Source organism: Panthera tigris, chromosome F3 (genome assembly GCF_018350195.1).
Source record: "Panthera tigris isolate Pti1 chromosome F3, P.tigris_Pti1_mat1.1, whole genome shotgun sequence".
Classification (NCBI taxonomy): domain Eukaryota; kingdom Metazoa; phylum Chordata; class Mammalia; order Carnivora; family Felidae; genus Panthera; species Panthera tigris.
In genome coordinates, this window is record NC_056678.1 from 27,338,776 (window position 1) to 27,353,659 (window position 14,884).

At 55.8% G+C, this 14,884-nt stretch overlaps 1 protein-coding gene across 4 annotated transcripts in view; it reads right to left on the reverse strand.

Annotated features, from left to right (window-relative positions):
- KIAA1614 (KIAA1614 ortholog) overlaps positions 1 to 14,551 on the reverse strand; it is a 41,851-nt gene extending 27,300 nt beyond the window's left edge. For 3 of the 4 annotated variants that reach the window (XM_042976322.1, XM_042976321.1, XM_042976320.1), the window contains exons 1-4: positions 14,309 to 14,551; positions 11,770 to 12,713; positions 10,993 to 11,056; positions 1,082 to 1,225 (exon numbers count right to left, since the gene is read on the reverse strand). In XM_042976322.1, the coding sequence (XP_042832256.1) occupies positions 1,082 to 1,225; positions 10,993 to 11,056; positions 11,770 to 12,713; positions 14,309 to 14,361 (1,205 nt within the window). In that variant the 5' untranslated portion in view covers positions 14,362 to 14,551. Of the gene's footprint in view, positions 1 to 1,081; positions 1,226 to 10,992; positions 11,057 to 11,769; positions 12,714 to 13,324; positions 14,026 to 14,308 lie in introns of those variants that run through there. The other variant, XM_042976323.1, reaches the window with a different exon arrangement.
- Between the last annotated feature and the right edge of the window lie 333 nt (positions 14,552 to 14,884).

Sequence of the window (14,884 nt, forward strand, 5' to 3'; positions counted from 1 at the left end):
GAACCCTGGGCTTCCCCTTGGATGCCTTCTCACATTTCCTATACCCGGTTAACTAAATGATTACTGGTAAGAGGTAACACTCACATAGTACTCGCTATGCCCCAGGCACAGTTCTGAACACCTTACATGTACTGACTCAATATAATCCTCACAACAACCCTGTAAGACTGGCACCATTACAATTCCCATTTTGCAGATGACAAAACTGAGGCACAGAGACTTCCCCAAAGGCACACAGCCAGCAAGTGGCAGAGCCCAAATTCAAACCCAGGGGTCTGGTTCCAGAATCTTAACCACTTAGCTGCTGCCTCAGTAAACCTGCATCCTTCTGGCTCTTGGCAATTCCTTACCTCCACACCCTGCCCTCCCTATCACATCTCACCAGGACCACCATGCAGTCTCCTTACCGCCCCAGGCCCCCAGATCCAACACATCCCTGCAGCCAGGACAGCTATACTGAGATGCAAATGTGATGATGCTATCTACCTGCTTAAAATCCTGTAGTGGCTTCTAGCTATTACTGGAGACATCCAAATCTTTCAGCAAGCCTGGAGGCCTCCGTGACCCGCCTGCACTGAGCTTTCTGGCCTTCAAGCCACTCCCTCCCGTCCCGTGAGCACGGTGTTTCTGCTCATGGTGTCTGCCCTGGGATGCTCACCCCGGCCTCCATCATCCGCCCAGGGAAGGTATACATCTCCTCCAAGCCCCAACTTAGAAGCCACATCCTCTAGAGCCTCTGCTGTCCTTCCCAGGTGGAGGTACGGGTTTCCTGCCCCGCATTCACGTCTATCCTCTCCTACACCACAACTGTATTGACCTGTTTGCCGGTCTTTCTCCCTGGAGACCATGACATCTGTCCCCCAGGGAGCTCAGACTATGTGTCATTCACCTTCGAATCCTCCATATTTGACACTGTAGGCCCTCAGTCAAGGTGTGTTGACCGACTAAATGAATTAACTCAAGCGCCTAACATGGGAAACACACACACAGAGGGAGCAGTGAGCAGCAGTACGTTGGCTGGATCCTACCTCTTCTCCCTGCCACAGCCCTCCTAGGCCAGCCTGGCCAGGGCCCCACTCACCGGCTGCCCTGGGCAACGGCGGGCACGATATCATGGCTGGCACGGAGGGGCCGGGTCCTGGCCTTCATGCGGGCACGCTGCAGCAGATGCTTGGCTTCCTCATGCCTGGGGCTCAGCACGGACTCCGGCTTGGGACCAAAGGTCCTACAGGGTGGCACACAGGCCAGAGCAGGCGGGGGAGGGATTAGAAGAAAATAACACGGATTAGAAGAGCTTTAACAGCACTGAGCATGGCGGTGCCAGAAAAAGCCCTGCATGTGCAGCCTTCCTTGTCCAGTCCCCACACAGAGGGCACCGGCCTGGGGTCTGGGCAATGGCCCTGAGTGTCTCTGGACAGGGCCGGGGAGCTAACCCACCTTGGACAGATTATCCGCTCAGGAAGTGGAGACAGAAATCTCAGGAGGATCTAAGAAGGGTAGGGGAATCTCCAGATTATTCTATTGTTCCTTCCCTGGGCAGGCAGCCGGAGTTATCTGGGAGGATGGGGGAAGGGCCCGGCGTGTTGGACTGGGCCTGTGCCCAGCCAGATGGTCTTTACACACATCACCTCCTTCTCTCCTTCTGCCTCTCTCTACACCCACACGTACCCATGCAAGCCCCCACCGCAGACTCAAGAAGTCAGGCCTCAGCCTGTCACATTCTGCTCCTTTTGGGGGAATGACATTTCTATAAATCCTGGTGCTTGCTTGCCTCAGTCCCAATCCAAACCCGTTAGGCATCGGCTCAGGGCTGAGAGAAATTAAGCTGGACCCACACCAAGTCAGCAAATGGCTCGATTTTCATAATAATAAGGGTCTTCTCCCAGCCCTCCCCACCTACCAGATGTGCGGCCTCCCCAGCCAGTCCAGAGCTGCGGAAAATGATGGTGGCCCTTTTTCAAAGCTGTCTCGCAGACAGTGACATACAGCCAGTGCCAGGTTACAGCAATAACAGCAGCCCCACAACCTCCCGCTGACAAGCCATTTCTCTCCACAGAGCTCCCTCTCCCCAGCAAGGCTGGCCCAGGGCAGGTGCGCTCTCCACTTGACAGATGAGGGTGTTCCGCAGCAGAGAGGAACATTTGGCATGTTGCTCAAGGTCGAACATCAATTGAGAGCAAAGCAGACGATAGCCAGCCCCACTGCTTCCAGTATCCTTCCCACACCCTCTGTCTCCTCCTTCCTCTCCTCCTTGGATCCCAGGGCAGGCTTGAGAATGTTTGCAGCTGGAGTCAGACATGCTCTTTCATGTGACTTTGGCCTCCCCTGTCCTCACTGTCATATACGCAGGGGCTGTCCTTACCAGGGAGGGTCCACAAAAGGCAGGTAGAGGCCTAGCCAGGCATACCTAGATTTCAGACTGTAGCGCCCCAAATCCCTTGTCTTACCCACCCCGTATGTCACCCGGAGAAAGGGGCCTGACAGGGGGAAGGTACCAAGTAGTTTCCTGGATAACGGAGGACAGATGTGAGTGGAAAATGGCATAATTCCGAGGCGTCCTTGGGACATCCTTGGACAAGCTCTGGGCAGTCTAAGGTCCTTTCTTTCTCTTTCTGTTTCTCTTTTCTTTCCCTTCGCCTTCTCTTCTTTTCTTTCTTGCTCATTATTTGCACCTAACCTTTCTTTGGGGCCCAAGGGGGGGAAAGAGCCGCCAGAATAAAGGCACCATCTGTGCCCATGAACCCTGGCAGGGCCCAGGCACAGTTCTGGAACCAGGAGGGTTTACTGGAGTGACGTGAAAGCGAATCTCCAGGCCTGCAGCCCTGTGGAGCCTCCTTTGGCAGGAGAGGCCTTGCTGTGCACAGCTTCCCAAGCAGGCAGCTCCTCCGACGCACGGCTGCGAGCAGCTGTGCTCCCTGGGGCTCCTGCTCCGACAGCAGAGATAATGAGGTTACCAGCCCGAGAGACGCCCCTGCAGCCGCGGGCCTCTGGCTGTCTGCCCGCACACTTGGAGCCTTCCGGTGACAGCTGTGCTTCCCCGGCTGTCTGAGGGCATTTGTCACAAGACCTGGTGGGCAGGCAGGAGGGCCCCCAGGCAGCTGGCCAGATGCTGCCAGGATGGGCCTTGCCCCCAGGTTTTTAAGCCATTTTCCAGCCTTGCTGTTTCTTTTTTACTCCCTCTACTTGGAGCTGTTAATTCTTTCTTTCTTTCTTTCTTTTTTTTTTTTTTTTTTTCCCATCAGCTGCCCTGCTTTGGTTCCTGGCAGACAAAGCTACTTTCTCCACTGATTAGAAAAGCAAGGTTCCTGAAGGCATCCATGCAGTAACAAGCTGAGCAGGGAGGGGAGTGGCAGCCACCTTCACAGATGGCAGTCAAGGTCAGCAGGGTAGGAACTCCTGGCCCTGATCAGCCCTGTGGAGGGGAGAGCGGTCTTCTCCCAGGAGGCAGAGGCAGGCAGCCACGGTGTTGTGGGATGCGGAGCCTTTCCCAGCCAGACTGCCCCCCCTCGCCCCCCCCCCCCAATCCATCACTGCATCCTGCTGGTCCACCCAAGGGGCGCCGGCCCTGCCAGGCACACAGGTTCAGACTCTTCCACCTGAGGGAGGCTTTCCAGTCTAATCTGGCCCTGGCCTCTGCCAAGGGCACACAGCCCTCGAGCCAACCACTTCCCATCATGGACTATACCCCACAATCTCAGCTCCCACAACTGTGAAAATTTCCTGGAAGGGCTGGGGCAGACAGTGCAGGGCTAGATTAAAGCAACTCCATCTCAGAATAACAGCTTTTGCTACCCTCTGGAAAACCTGCATGTCTGAGACTCATTCGTTCAGCAGGCAGGGCATGGGGATAAAGTGGCTAAGTGCTTTTCTCTCCTGGGCTTTAGTCTGCCCATCTGTAAAGAGCGGGAGTTGGATACGGGAGTAGACTCACACCTGCTACCTGTGAGTCTGGGTCTGCCCAGGTAGTCCGGTGCACCACAAGGCTGGGGGAGGGATTTTGAGGTCCTCTCCCTGGGGGGATCCACACCACAGATGTTTGGCCACCAAGGAGCAGCAACACCTACCAGGAACTAATGTGGGGGGACGACCTTTGTTCCACATGAGGATTCTGGCCCTTCCCTCTGCCCCTCCAACCACCAGTGTCCCAAGCTGATTTCAAGGACTCGGGCAGCATGCACCCCCCCATCTGGCTTGTTCATCTAAGCCAGTTTCCTGGTGGAGAGATACAGGCTTAACTCCAACCTGAGCTCCCCTCAGGGCCAGACAGGTCGAGGTCTCAAGTCAGGACAGACGCCATTCCTCTCCTAGCCAAGGAGGAAGGGGCGGTCAACAGGACAGACTGGCCTCTTTCTGCAGCCATCATAATCCTGGATTAAAATAATAAGCTCCAGCAAGTCCGGGTCTAATGCTTTCACCTCAAGAACATGAATTAGGGAAATAATTTGGACTCTAAAGAGATCTGATATTTCCCAGATTCCAGGATGCAGTGGGGTAGAGGGGAAACGTATAGCGTACAGAACATATATAAGTCTTTTCCCCCACCATTTTTTCCACCTCTGTATATCATAAAGCCTCTAGATGACCAAGGATTGAGCTCTCCTGCTGTTATACCGTGTAGTTTCCCAAGGGAGGGGAAGAGAAAAGATGGGCCTGAAACTGATTCCTGGCTGCATGTGCCATGAGGGCAGGATGGTACCCTGGGTGCACGATCACAGCCACCTTCTTCCCATGGCTGAAGGACACTGACAGGCTGCAGCCACAGTGCTGGTTAAAGCATGGTTCTGGGGCAGCCTAACCAGGTTCTCATTCTGGGCTGTCCCCTCACGAGCCATGTCACCCTGGCAGGTTACTTTGGGGTTAAGCCTCAGTTTCCTCAACTGCTAACTAAGGGCTCAGCTGATAAGTGAGCCTGAGCTCCTTAAAAGAGCTTATCAGAGAGTTGGGCACTGGGTAAGAGTCAACCAAGGCCAGCAATCACTATTACCACTGCTGTGATTATTAGTAGTATTATTTTAAGTTACTCTCGCCCCCTTATGCACAAAGGATGGAATCCCTAAACATGAACTGGAATCCCTGCCGAAGAGCTCACCTTGTCATGGTCTGCAAGGGGAAGGTATGTTTGGAAGGGAAGCCATCTTGAGGCTAGAGAAGCCTTGGTGGTTTTGCTCCAGACAGCCTCTGACAGGGCTTCACAGAAGAGGCACCTTCCATAGAATGGGAGCCAGAGGAGACTGGTAGCAGAGGGAAGCTGCTGACAGATAATAATCAGGTGCTTATTCTCTTCTCAACAGGGAAGAGGAGCGGGCTCCTTCAGAATGGCTGCTGTAGGATACACCTGCCTCGCTTAACACCTTTGAAAGGATCTGGGTGGAGGCTCCCAGAGCTTTCTTAAGATGCCAACTTCTTATCCGGGGATAGTAGAGTGGCTGGCTTTGCCACTCTTCTTGAAGGCTTCTTGAAGAAGGCTAACAAACTCCCTATGGGGCTGCCCTTCTGGTCAGCACCGCCTGGCCTCCATGTGTGGAGGCAGGTGTCCGAAACACCCCCACATAGTGGGAAGAGTGGCCGGCTCAACTCTGGAGGCCAGGAAGGAGGGTTTCCTCTTGTTGAATTTCAGACCACCCCCCACAGACGGTCTAGGGTAAAGTAATTTTCTACAGCCTCTGTTTTCACAAAGATTGGGACCATAATGAGAATGTGTGGCGTGTATGTGAGGTAATGGCGTGGCAGAAAGCTCCAGGTGGCACTCGCTGTGCATTAGGGTTTCAGTGTTAGTGTCCTTCCTTCTCTACCCAGGACTTAAGAGCACTAGGTGAGCGGGAGCACAGTAAGCATTTGAAAACACTGGTGGGTGATTTAATTTTTCTTTTTAGTTTTATTCTTGGTAGGCTTGAGATTGTTAAGGGGGCTTTCGTCCAGTTTTCCTTCGTGTCTGTATATCTTTTATTTTTTAATTTCTTTAATCTTTATTTAATATTGAAAGAGACAGACAGACCGACAAAGTATGAATGGGAGAGGAGCAGAGGGAGACGCAGAATCCAAAGCAGGCTTCGAGCTCTGAGCTGTCAGCACGGAGCCCAACATAGGGCTCGAACCCACAAACCACGAGATCATGACTTGAGCCAAAGTCAGGCACTTAACCAACTGAGCCACCCAGGTGCCCCCGTGTCTGTATATCTGGGTAGGCAGGATGGTGGGTGGCTGGGGATATGCAGGACAGGCTGGCTCTGCCAGCTTTCATTAACCCCTTGCTCTGGGGTGTCCTCAGGTACACCTATAGCCCTGAGCATCCTGGGGATGTGCAAGAGTGGCTCTTCTCCCATGCTCACCCCCAGGACTCTTCACGTACCTCCTAATCCTAGGGGCCCAGAAGATCCAGAACTGGACCGGTAAGCCAGAGTGATCTCAAACTCTCTCACCAGCTCTGTAGCATGGGCACTAGGCCACAGGGGACAGCAACAGTCCCGCACTGTCAGAAGACGCTGTGGTCTTACCACAGAGGGAGTGGGTGTGGCAGGAGGAAGATGGTTAATGTCTCTCGTTTTTTACTGCCCTACTTAAAATCTAAATTCCAAAGCTCTCCATTTATGGAGAGCCAGCTTCCCCACCCTGTAGCCCGATAGTACCCACGCATTCCACCTCACCCTTCTCCCAAGCATTCCTGTAGGTCCTACCCACCGGGAGTGTCCTCTTCTGTTTCCATCCAGATCCTATCAAGCCCACCTACACTCATGCATATGTGCTTCTGCCAAGAAGCCTGTTCTGTGCAGCTACTTGGCCGGTACCGGGTCCCGGAGATAAGACCGGCACAGTATTTGCCCCCAAGGAGCTCCAGGAGGAGACCCACCAGCAACATCTACAGCCAAAGCTGAGGCAGGCAGAGAAGGCAGTGAGCACAACAACGGGCAATTCCCTCTGAAACTATACACGGGGGTCGGTTCACAGGAGACTCTCCAAAAGTGCTAGTGAATACATTAACTTCTAAAAAGCTGGCAATATTCTCGCAGCCATGGGTCTGACCACTAGAGCCACAGGCAAGGCCTCTGAAATTCTCCGGGGCTCCTGCCTGCCTCACTTTAAACTGGAGTCTCACAAACTGCTTTGGGCGGGGAGTTTTGACCTCTAGCAATCCCAACAGGGGCCTGAACACTGGGACCCACCAGAGTGTGAGCTGCTGCAGGCTGGCACTCTGCCCTCTCTTTTCATGAAGAGGCGTGGGAACTGGAGACTGGGCTTCCCCTGAGCCTCAGCTTCTGAAGTGGGCACTATTCTACCACAGGGATGGGGTTGGGGTGGGGAGTGGGAATCAACAGCCTAGGGAATCCTCTGAGTTTCCTTCATTGTCAGAGCACAAATAAAACACAGCCCCAGAGACCCTCTCCTCTCCATTTCCCCCTCCCAGCAGAGTGGTAATTAAAGCCCTGCAGACACACTTGAGGACCTGGGGCACTGATCGCGCACACGGAAGGTCCTGATTTGAGCCGGAGCAGCCTCAAGAGGGCGCCCTGGCACCCTGGCACCTCTGGCTTCACACAGGTTTTGCACACGCTGGGATCCCACGCTTCACTTGAGATCCTAAGGCAATCTGTAATCCTGATCTGCTCTCTCCGAGCCTCAAGATAGGGAAAAGGCTGAGCTGGTCCTGGCTATTTTACGTTGTGGGGATGGGATGCTCGCGGGCTGCGAAGAATGGAAGAGGGCAGGGCCAGGCCTGGGCAGAACACACGCTTCACTGTCCTCCCCACTCCTGTCTCTGACGAGCCCAGTTCCCAGTTGGCCCATGAACAGGTGGCTGACAGCACTGGCCCCCGTTTGCCCTCTCTGAAGTGCTTACTGCCCCCCTCCTCTCCCCAAATTCCCACTTCCCAAATCATCTCAACAGTGGCTTGGAAGAAACAAGAATGGCCTGTGGAGCCCGTCACCTCCCCTTCTTTGCCTATGCCTGAGAACACCTGGCCAGCGCTGGAGGAGGCAGAAGACCCCCACTCAAGGAGTGGCCTGCAGGGCGCAGAGAGGGCAGCTGTGGCAGTGTGGGAAGAGGGTTAGAGCGCAGGTTTTGGCACCAAGCAGCTCTGCATTCCCATACTTCATAGCTGTATGACCCTGGGCAAGTCATTTAATCTCTCCCCAGAGGGGCCTCTTTGTAAGCGAAACAGGAACAATCCATACAGCTAGTTATGAGGATAAAGTGAGAATGTGGTGAGCACTTAGCACAGGCCCTGGCACACAACAAGAGCTGTGGTCCTCAACAACACCTTGTCCTCCTCCCTCGCATGGTCCTCTGGAGGGAAGGACTGGCCACTGGGATGTTCCAGCTCTCTAGGACAGGACCTTCTCTTGCCCCTCAGTAGAGGGGGCAACACTGGGGTCAGGGGATGGGGGTCAGCATTTGGCCCTCAGCATGCAGGGTCCCAGGGCACTTCTGACGTTCCCGCGGCATCACAGGTACCTCACCTCCAAGGCCAACTCTCCCCGTGACCACCCCCCTCAACAGGCTGGCCACACACCCCCACCCCCGACCATCATACAGTGACGACTGTCTTAGGCTCTGCAGTAACCATCATTTCGTGAGCTTCTTGTCTTATCACCTTGCAAAGCAGTAACAATTGTAGACAATTATAATCAAATACACATTGGATTAATGTGTATTTTATAATTAAATACACTTTGGGTTAATTCCATCAAATGGTTACTTGATGCAATACTGAACGGCACTGATGCTAACCTGAGTGTGAAGCAGGACCATTTATGCCTCCAACCCTCAGAGGAGAGGACTCACTGCCCGAGCACGTCCTGACCCCTTAAGGATGGCCATCTTGATGCCCGGCCATAGCTTCAGAACACCCCACTGCCCAGGGCCCTAAGCCTCTCAGTACAGACGCGAAATCCCCAGGACACCGGTCCCATGTGGTGCTCCTGGACTGCAGAGCAGAGAGTAGTATGCCTTACTTCGGAAGTCTCTTGGGGAGGTTAGCTATACAGAAATGGCATCAGTAAATCCACCCCCATCAGGGGACAGATGGAGCCTGCCGTGTCTTAGGGACCACCTTCATATCTGCCATGAGACTCAGTAATAGAATCAAATGAGGAGCCCTGTCCGAGGGGGCCTCAACACATGGCCGACCTTTCTCTCATCCTTGAACTAGACACGTTCCCTGGCCCTTCAGCGTGGGGGTCTACTCAGCAGGGGCCTGACTGTAGATTGCCAATAGAGGTCAGTGGGGCACTCTGACCTTCCAAACAAACCAGAGGATGGAGTTTTCCCCATGCCAACTCTATGCCCAGATATATGCTGGGCACAGTCTGAAAGCTCACTCACACAACTTCTCTCCACACACCCATACCCGCCCAGCAGATACCTACATATCACACAGTACACATATATGCACACATCCATGTATCCTGCACCTGCACACATACACTCGACCTGAACCCTAAAATGCTGCAGGTGTCCTGGCAGTTTAAACCACAGTCTAGAAATCGCCATCCTGAGGATCATACACAAATGCCATCTCCTCACGGTGCTGGGGGGAGAATACCTTCCTTTGCTATGGTTGAGGTTCTCCTCCTTTAAAACAGGTATTTTCATCACTTATTATCCAACATGCAAGTTGGGAGCTTTGGCTTCTCCCTTCAAGAGAGAGGTCCGGACAAAGCCCCCAGTGGCAGCACCTTGCAGCTGGGCCTCTCTCCCAGCCCCGGAAGAAAGGGTGTGAGGGGTGGGGGGCAGAAGCAGCCACAGGAAGAGGACACACCATCTTTGCCTGCCTCAGCTGCCTTCTCTGCGGGCTCTCCGAGGAGGTAGGAGGGAGAGGGAGGAGGATAGGGTGTCACTGAGGACCACAGTCCTTTCTGCGGTCACAACCCTCCATGCCGTGGCCGGGCTACAGGGAGACCTGATGAGAGGCAGAAGACAGTGGCCGTGGAGGCGGAAGAAGAGAACCCTAGCAGAGCGGAGTCAACTATGATTCCAAGTCATAGATAGTGAGGGACGAAGGAGCCAGACAGCCCCCTGTCCACCAGGCCCTTGGCCAAGGCCACTGCAAAGGCCAGTAGCCAAGCAGGAGCTGGGTCGCCTGAATCTGGGGAGTCCTCAATTTGTAAAAGCAGGGCCAAGGGGGGCCCCTCCACGTTTTCTGGAGGGCAGGTCAGATGAAGTGGAATTTATGCATGGAGTGGCCTGGTGATGAAGAAGTAACAATTCCGATCTCTGACCTCCACAGAAACCACGAGACCCTCAACAAGTGACGTCACTGCACAGCTGGAGAAATGGAGCCTCTCCGGTGCCTGGCGTTCCGGAGCCAGGAGCTCGGCAAAGACTGAGGCCAAGGCCAACCTCTGAGTGGGTGCCGGAGAGAGCCGCTCACCCCAACCGAGCGCACGTCCTGCCGGGTCAGGACACTACCCATGTCAGAAAGTGGCCCCACTGCTCCAACCACCCTGGTGTGCCAGGTCCCCGAGACACTGGTGGAGGGGCTGGAGCAAAGTCTGTGGGATGTCACAGGAGAGACTGGAGGAGGTGAAATCCTTTACAGGAGCCAGCACCCCCCCGGATGGGAAAGGGACCGTGGGGTGAAAGCTCTGCATTTGTGTACCCTCCCTAAGGATTTTCAAAACTCTTCTCTCATTTTAGCCTCACGACAGTCCTGGGAAGTCAACCAGACAGATACTATTTGGGCCACTTTAAAGATAAAGAGACAGAGCCCAGAACAGGGGATGTGACCCCCAGGGAGGCAGACTCATGGCACTGTGCCCTGCACCCAGCAGTTTTGCTCAAGCGGCAGCCAGGCACCAGTGGGCGCTGGGGGTGACTGGCACATTCTATGGGGTCTCACATAGGAGGATCCCCAGCGGCCCACTGTGCACTGGTCTGCTGGTGTGGGATCTGCCTGCCTCTTGCTTTCTCGAGGTCTCCCACTCTCCCGGTGCTGGGTAAGCGAGGGGACCACAGCAAGGAGGCCAGGAGAGGAGGTGCACACCCTGGGCTCTTACCTGTTCTGGTCTGAGTCCTGCAGGGAGATGCCTGAGTCCCAGTCCACGTCCCCGGGTGGTCGTTCTAGGAGGCAGAACAGAAGCAGAGATCAGGGCAGTGCCAGAAACTGGGCTCTCAGGGGCCACTCAATGAACATGGAGAAGACAGTCTTCTTCACAAGCAGTTTGCTCCCCAGATAAATTCAACTCTACTCTGTGTCTCAGCCTAAGAAGTGGAGGCACGGCCTGTCACGGTGACAGCTGGCAGGCACTGCCATGGGCCCAGGGGACCGTGTGGGTCCTGTCAGGCATGGGGTGAGGAGTGGACTTTGGGGTGGGAGGAAGGACGTGAAAGAAGGCGCTCTCAGACCTGAACACTTCACATCCCGCTGCCTGAGTACGGCCCACCTAATAGAACACCTGACCTGTTTGTGGGTAGGGTTTCCCCCAGGAGGCAAAGAGGTCCCCTGGGAGCTGAGGGCAAGTCAGCGGAGGGAGGTGCAAAATCCCACTCCAGAAGGACCACAAGAGAGAACGAAAGGGAAGAAATCATGGTAGCCTCCATGCCAAGCAGAGGGTGGCCTCCAGTTGGTCTGGAGGTCATGGGGTCATCAGCAGACAGGTAGAGAATCTATGTCAGAGCCAGAATAAAAGGACTTCTTGATGAATTAGGTGACAGGCAGCTGTGCTCTTCTCCCCTTCCCGCCCCACCCCCCCGCAGGTGCCCTCTTCCCCCTTGTCCCCTCCTGGACTCCCTCCTTCTGCCCCCACCACCCAGACCTACAGAGTGAGCCTCACCTGGTATACCTCTGTCCCGGGATGGAGTCCAGGCTGAGATTTCCACCTTGGCGGGGCCTTGCCCCCCAACACTGAGCATCTCCTGCAGCAGAAGGCGGTTCCTCTCCACCCGGTCAGACAGGGACAAGGCACTGCCCCCAGTGCCCAGAGCCCCCAGGTCTCCAGCTCGCCAGAGCCCCCCGAGCAGGGCTGGCCTGGAGACAAAGTCTTCCTCGGAGGTCAGAGACAAGCTGTCCAGGTCTCCACCTGTAACTAGACCATCCTGAAGGGCATATGACCTTCCTTTTCTCAGGTGGGGCACGTGGGTGATTTTGTTACAAGGACCAGGGCCCCCAGGCCGGCCCGGAGTGACTCTGTGGATAGGGCTCTCTGGCAAAGAGCCAGGCCCTGGCATCAGGCTCCTCTCATTGTCCGGCAATGCCCACACTGCTTCTGGAGGCCATGGGCTCTTCCCGTTCCAGCACTCAAGCCCAGGAGAAGGCGGCCTGGGCGGTCTGGGAACCTCCTTCCCGGCAGGTTCACTCTTGTTGACAACACTGTCCATCTGTGCATCAGTCAGGTTCTGAGCAGGGAGGACCACCTCAGCATCCGGCAAGGAAGACCCCTCTGACAGAGTCCCAGCTCCACCCACCCTGACCCGCCTGCATTTGGATTTCTTAGATGGCCTCTCCTGAGAAGTGAGGCAGGGGCTCGCCCCCTGTTTGCCTGCTGTCATCTTTTCCTTCAAGGCCCTCACCTTGGACTCCAGCACAGAGGGACCTTGGCGGTGTATCCCCAGTGCACCGGGGTGCTGGGGGACTATCAGGTTGGGTGTTCTGTCTTCCAGAGAGCAGGACCAGGGTCCTGGGAGGTGTCCATTATCCAGCCGTGGCTCAGGGCCGCTTCTCTCCACACCTGAGGTCATCTCCATGGAGCTGGCTGTTCCGCTCCCTGTTTTGGTCCCTCTGGAAAAGAAAACAGACAAAGCTCCTGAGACCCAGCATATGGCTAGTAGCTCCAACACCCTCCTGGGTCCCCAGAGTGCCTTGGTTTTGAGCCCTGTCCAGATGAGAAAAATGTGGGGACAGAGCTTTGAAAAGTATAAATCATTGGATGGGACAAACAAGTTACTATTGAGTTTTTTCTTCCAAGTCTGAGGAGCGTTCTAGTTTTTCTACCCCCATTTTACAGATGGAGCACAACGAAGCTTCAAACAACAGCCAACTGTGGACCGGAGTGAAAACAGGGGCCAGATTTCCCAATCCCTGGCCTCTTGCTTTGCTGACAAGTGACCACAGAGGATGTCAACCTCTGCTAATAGCAGACACGCTCTTCCCTTTTTAAGGGAAGCCAGTGCAGATGAGGGGCTTCAGGAAGATACCCCACAGGATCTGACTCTCTGGTTCAAGGTGCCCACCTGTGTACAAGCCACAGGACTGCAGCATGGGGCTGCGCTCAGAGGGTGGCCATGATTAGTCGCCGACTCCTGTCCACATGTGCTGTGTACCAGGCAGGCCTGCAAGGGCTTTCAGACACTCTCAAATAACCCTCACACACTCTGCCAGGATGGGATTACCTTCCTCATTTTCACAGACAGGGAAACTGAGGCACACAGAGATTCGGTCACGCAGGCGGAGGCCGGGTTTGTAACGCAAAGCTTCTCCTTCCAAGGCCAGGGCTTTTTCAAAGCACTCAGTGATCAAGTGATCACTTACCCCCCACCCCCCTCATTCTGTAGAGGAGAATATCCAGACTGGAGGGGTTAAGTGACTTGCCAGAATCACAACACTCCTTGGTGGCATGGTTGATGTCACAGTCTTCACAGGGAATGAAAATGAGCACGGGATTTTATTCACCAAGTGGTTCAGTGCACACATACGTGCCACGACGTGTTAATATCCACCCCGCTCTCTGAGAAAATGCTCTGAAACACCATACGTTTATATATGTCTCATTTGAAGTAAACGGCTTGTGTAGAAAAATCCATATTTACTTAAGTTACAAATTAGGAGTTAATTTTTCACTTCATATATTGACTAAAAAGTTCATCACAGAATTCCCCGAAATAGTTGTTTACGACCAATCGCCTTAAACATGTTGCAGGAATGTACACACTTCATAAAGCAAAGGACACAGTGCAAATGTCACATCAGCCTTACGCCGGGGAAGCGCAAGGGGTATCGTCAGGCGGGCGAGATCATTTCCTCCACCGGTTGATCTAGAAGTTACCAACTTTCTCCTGCAGCCCGGCCGCCGAATCCTCTCTTGTAAAGTTCAGTTCAGAAAACAGGGGGTTCGGGGCAATCCCAGCCAGGGGAAAAGCACTTCCGACGGGGAGCCTCTGGCACCGCGTCCCCGGAGAACCCGTCTCCTCCAACGGGGGCTCCCCGGGGCGCGGGCAGCCTTCCGGGGAGGCGCCGGCTCTCGCTCCCACAGGCTGAAGCGGGAAGGACTCTTCGCGCCCTCCCCCGCGCCCCTGCTCGCACCCCCCCCCACCCTCCCCCACCCTCCCCCACCCCTCCGCCCCGGCCGGCCCGGCGCCTCGCTCCCTCGTACTCACTGGGGGCCGCCGCCCGCCGGCTGGGCCGCCGCCGCCTCCGGCACCCCCTCCATCCCGCGGCGCGGCCCTGCTCCGGCCCTCCGCCCTCCGGCCCCGCCGTGCGGTGTGGGGTGCGGGCCGCCGCCTGCCTGCGGGGTCCGAGGGCCAAGCGGGCGCGGCCCGGGCTGGAAGGAAGCGGCATGGGCTGCCAGGTCCCGGCTCTGCCCGCGCGGAGAGAGGCCGAGCCGGGCGCGCCCCGGGCCGGGAGCGGAGAGAGGGAGCGCGGAGGGCAGAAAGGCGGGGCGGCGGAAGGGGCTGGAGGAGCGGGACCGGGCCCCCACCCAGGCCTCCGCCGCCCTCCGCTCGCCTCCTTCTCGCGGCGGCAGCGGCGGGGCGTCCCAAGGGCGGGAGGACGAGCGGGGCCCGGGCGCCGGGGGACCGACCCGTTGGCGCGGGGCCGGGCCAGGCTTCGGGGCGTGCGCAGTGGGGGACGCGGCTCCACGCGGACGAGGGCCAGGAAGACCCCGCGTTCCTCCCCGGCTCCCCGGGGAAGCGTGCAACTCCACACCCGGGGCTTGGGGAGCAGGCTCGGCTGTC